The sequence below is a fragment of the Pollachius pollachius genome, assembly GCF_949987615.1.
Source record: "Pollachius pollachius genome assembly, chromosome: 17".
In the NCBI taxonomy this organism is placed as follows: domain Eukaryota; kingdom Metazoa; phylum Chordata; class Actinopteri; order Gadiformes; family Gadidae; genus Pollachius; species Pollachius pollachius.
The window spans coordinates 16,181,451-16,184,952 of NC_136950.1; the positions used below are offsets into that span (position 1 = coordinate 16,181,451).

Consider the following 3,502-nt stretch of genomic DNA (forward strand, 5'->3'; position numbering starts at 1 on the left):
CAGACATCCGGCCATTACGCGTATTTACATTAGGCAATATAGGTCAAACAATCAAATATATCATTTATGAAAAGTAGTTACATTTGTTTTGCTACACCGTAAATAAAAAATTTGTTCCTAACATCTCTCTGTTTGCAGGGAGCTTTTCTATCTCTGTATGTGCAAATTCCCTGGGAAGATTTGTATTCAGCATTTTGGAAGTTTCTTGCAAAACAACCACATATGCAAGGAGAATTAAGGATGGTTGACAGTAAAACAAAGATGGAGGACAAGAACCAACATGTAATACACACACACACACACACACACACACACACTCACACACACACACACCATTTGTTTCTGAATGAAACTGTCCTGCATCCCCTTCTTCATAACAGCAATAACAGCTCTATTATTAATCATAAAACTTGATTGTGTTATACGCCAGCGAGTCCACATCAGAGGGAGAGTTGAAGCTCCGCGTAGCTGATGGTGGTGGTGTTGTTTTGGTATTTTTTCTTGCTCCATAAAAGCAAAATAAGAAGGAACTTGAGGTTGCACTGCGGACGTTCTGGGGGATGTTCGTAACAGTAATACTTCATCCTGTTGCAGTTCCTTCAATATTCAACGTTGTGGTCTGTCTGGTGTGAAGCGCGTTGCCATGGAAACCGAGTCTCCTGGATCTTCTCAGTCTGTTTCCATCCCTGGAGGCTGAGTGGTCCAGCAGAGCCAAGGTCCCTGAGGGGGGAGGACCATCACAAGACCTCCAGGAGGAGGAGGGGGAGGAGGAGGAGGAAGAGGGTCACATGGCCTACAGGAGGAGGAGGGGGAGGAGGAGGAGGAGGAGGAGGGTCACATGGCCTACAGGAGGAGGAGGAGGGTCACACGGCCTACAGGAGGAGCACCAGGAGGTGGTGGAGGAGAAGGGTCACATGGCCTACATGAGGACGAGGAGGAGGAGGAGGAGGAGGAGGGCGGTCACATGGCCTACAGGAGGAGGAGGAGGAGGGGGGAGGGTCACATGGCCTACAGGAGGAGGACGGTTACATGTCACAGGAGGAGGTGGACGGTCACATGGTGCTGGACAGGAGGAGTCCCAGGAGGAGCAACATGCTGAGCAGTGAGGGCGGGGAGCAGGTGGTGGCTCCCGACGGGTGCAGGACGGGCACCCTGGTCTCAGAGGACAGGAAGGCGGAGAGCGGCACGTGGGAGACCAGCGTGGGGCTTCCGTAGTTGATGAGCGAGTCCATCTTCTCCGCCTCCTTGTTGCAGGCCTCCACCTGTTGGGGTAGCAGAGTAGGGGTGCGACATGTTACAATAGACTCTGAATGTATTCTCTGTGTTTTGGGTCTCGCTGCTGAGTCAAGAGACTCAAAAGATCCACACAATAAAAACTGTTTTAAATACACTGAAAAACAAAGTAAAAAATTAAACAGGTTTGAGAGGATTTGCCCCAGTTGATATTGTTACTTCCTGAGTAACAATATTACTCAGGAACACACTTGGAGGGGCACAGCTGAGGTTGCGTCAGTCTGAGAGAGGAGAGGACAGAGCTTAGAGGAGAGGACAGAGGACAGAGGACAAGACAGAGAGAGAAAGGGAGAACGTAGCTTGACATTTGTGGCAGAAGACAGGGAGGATAATCCTGTGCCCACGGCCATATGAGGAGATCACCGTGCTGGGGGTTAAGTGTCCCCCGGTGAATCATGTTGTCCAAGTGGAATAGGATTCAGGATGGTGGAGCCTAAACCTAACCCGCCTAGCCCACCTGACCCACCTATCCCACCTGACCCACCCGTTATGGAGGAGGTGGAAGGCCCCAGATAGTTTGTTTCACAGAACTTTTGGAAGTTGTCCTTGGAAAGTGTTTGGAAAAGGGCAGGCACTTTAACATATACTTGGCAGATGATTGGATGAACCATCTGTCCTTTAGCATCCATCACGTTGACAGGTAGTTCTGCGTGGGACCCACTGGTTCTCCAAAGTACACTTGGCATTCACAGCCAAAAGGTCCTAACCCTAATCTTAAATGTACCTGGGAATGTAAAGCTGCCAGCTCATCATCACTGCCATCTTCGCTACAACATATGACATTTCATTTATCTTTGCCTAGAGCCATGTTGTGATGTTCAGTCTGTCGAATGAGACCCTGGAATGGGTTGGAACACTACTTGGCTTCATGAAAAGCCTTTTCATCAGAGAGAACATAGTTCAATCATTTAGCATTCAAATCATTTTAATTAATAGATTGTATATGTAACATTTTACTTCAAATTAATGTTTTGAGAAGCAGTGAAACACATTTTTGTAAAGTATGCGATGTGTGTTTAACCTGAACATGAACATTTTTTTAACATAAACATAAAATAATAATAATATCAATAATACATTTTATTTTATGTACATTCATGCTCATGGTTGCCAGTAAGAATTTGAGAGAAATGTAACCCTAAAACACTGTTGAATCAATATTTAGGTTCATATACTGTAATTGTTAATTTCTCAAGGGCATAAGAATGAGTGTATATTCATCTTGACAATCTAAACTGTGATACCAAAAAAGACCTTCAACTTCACATCTTGGTCTACAACAACATCAAACTTGTCAAAATAAAAGCGTCTGTTATCTAACGTCTTGACATTCGATTCCCTAGACAAACCTGGGTACATAGTGGAGGTATAGGTATGTACCTAGATATAGAGGTAGAGTGTAGCTAGGCATCAGCCAACGGTACAAATGCAACCCATTGTCATTTATGTTGAAAGACTCTGGGAAATATCTAGCCTTGAAAATTGTGAGGCGTAGATTATTGTTCAAAACAAAAACATTTTCTTTTCATAAGATTACTTTATCTATAAAAGCAGCCTAACATTCTGTTAGGCTGCCTTTGAATCACAACAAAGTCAAGCAGGATGAAATACAGCTGGCAGTATAGACACTGCTGTAGTAGCAGCTCCAACCTTGATAGGTGAGGAGGACTTCATGTTAACGTTAATCTGTAAACTTTACATTGATCAAATCCATGTAAGGAATTAAAGTGGAACGGAAACACAATCGGAAGTGAAGGTCAATGAACATAAGTGTATCCACTCTTTACTCTGGTCTAAGGTCCAACACATTGAGGACGTCACACTGACAGTGCTGGGTTAGGGTTAGGGTTAGAGTTAGGGCCAAACATACAGTACAGGGTTAGGGCCAAACAAACAGTACAGGGTTAGGGTTAGAGTTAGGGCCAAACATACAGTACAGGGTTAGGGCCAAACAAACAGTACAGGGTTAGGGTTAGAGTTAGGGCCAAACATACAGTACAGGGTTAGGGCCAAACAAACAGTACAGGGTTAGGGTTAGAGTTAAGGCCAAACATACAGTACAGGGTTAGGGCCAAACAAACAGTACAGGGTTAGGGTTAGAGTTAGGGCCAAACATACAGTACAGGGTTAGGGCCAAACAAACAGTACAGGGTTAGGGTTAGAGTTAGGGCCAAACATACAGTACAGAGTTAGGGCCAAACACACCGCA

General features: G+C 44.9%; 1 protein-coding gene across 1 annotated transcript in view; it reads right to left on the reverse strand.

The window, feature by feature from the left end:
• Positions 1-201: 201 nt before the first annotated feature.
• The window catches only part of reck (reversion-inducing-cysteine-rich protein with kazal motifs), a 33,863-nt gene continuing 30,562 nt past the window's right edge, over positions 202-3,502 (reverse strand). The window contains exon 21 of the mRNA XM_079754438.1: positions 202-1,262. Within this exon, the coding sequence (XP_079610564.1) occupies positions 1,053-1,262 (210 nt within the window). The 3' untranslated portion in view covers positions 202-1,052. The remainder of the gene's footprint in view (positions 1,263-3,502) is intronic.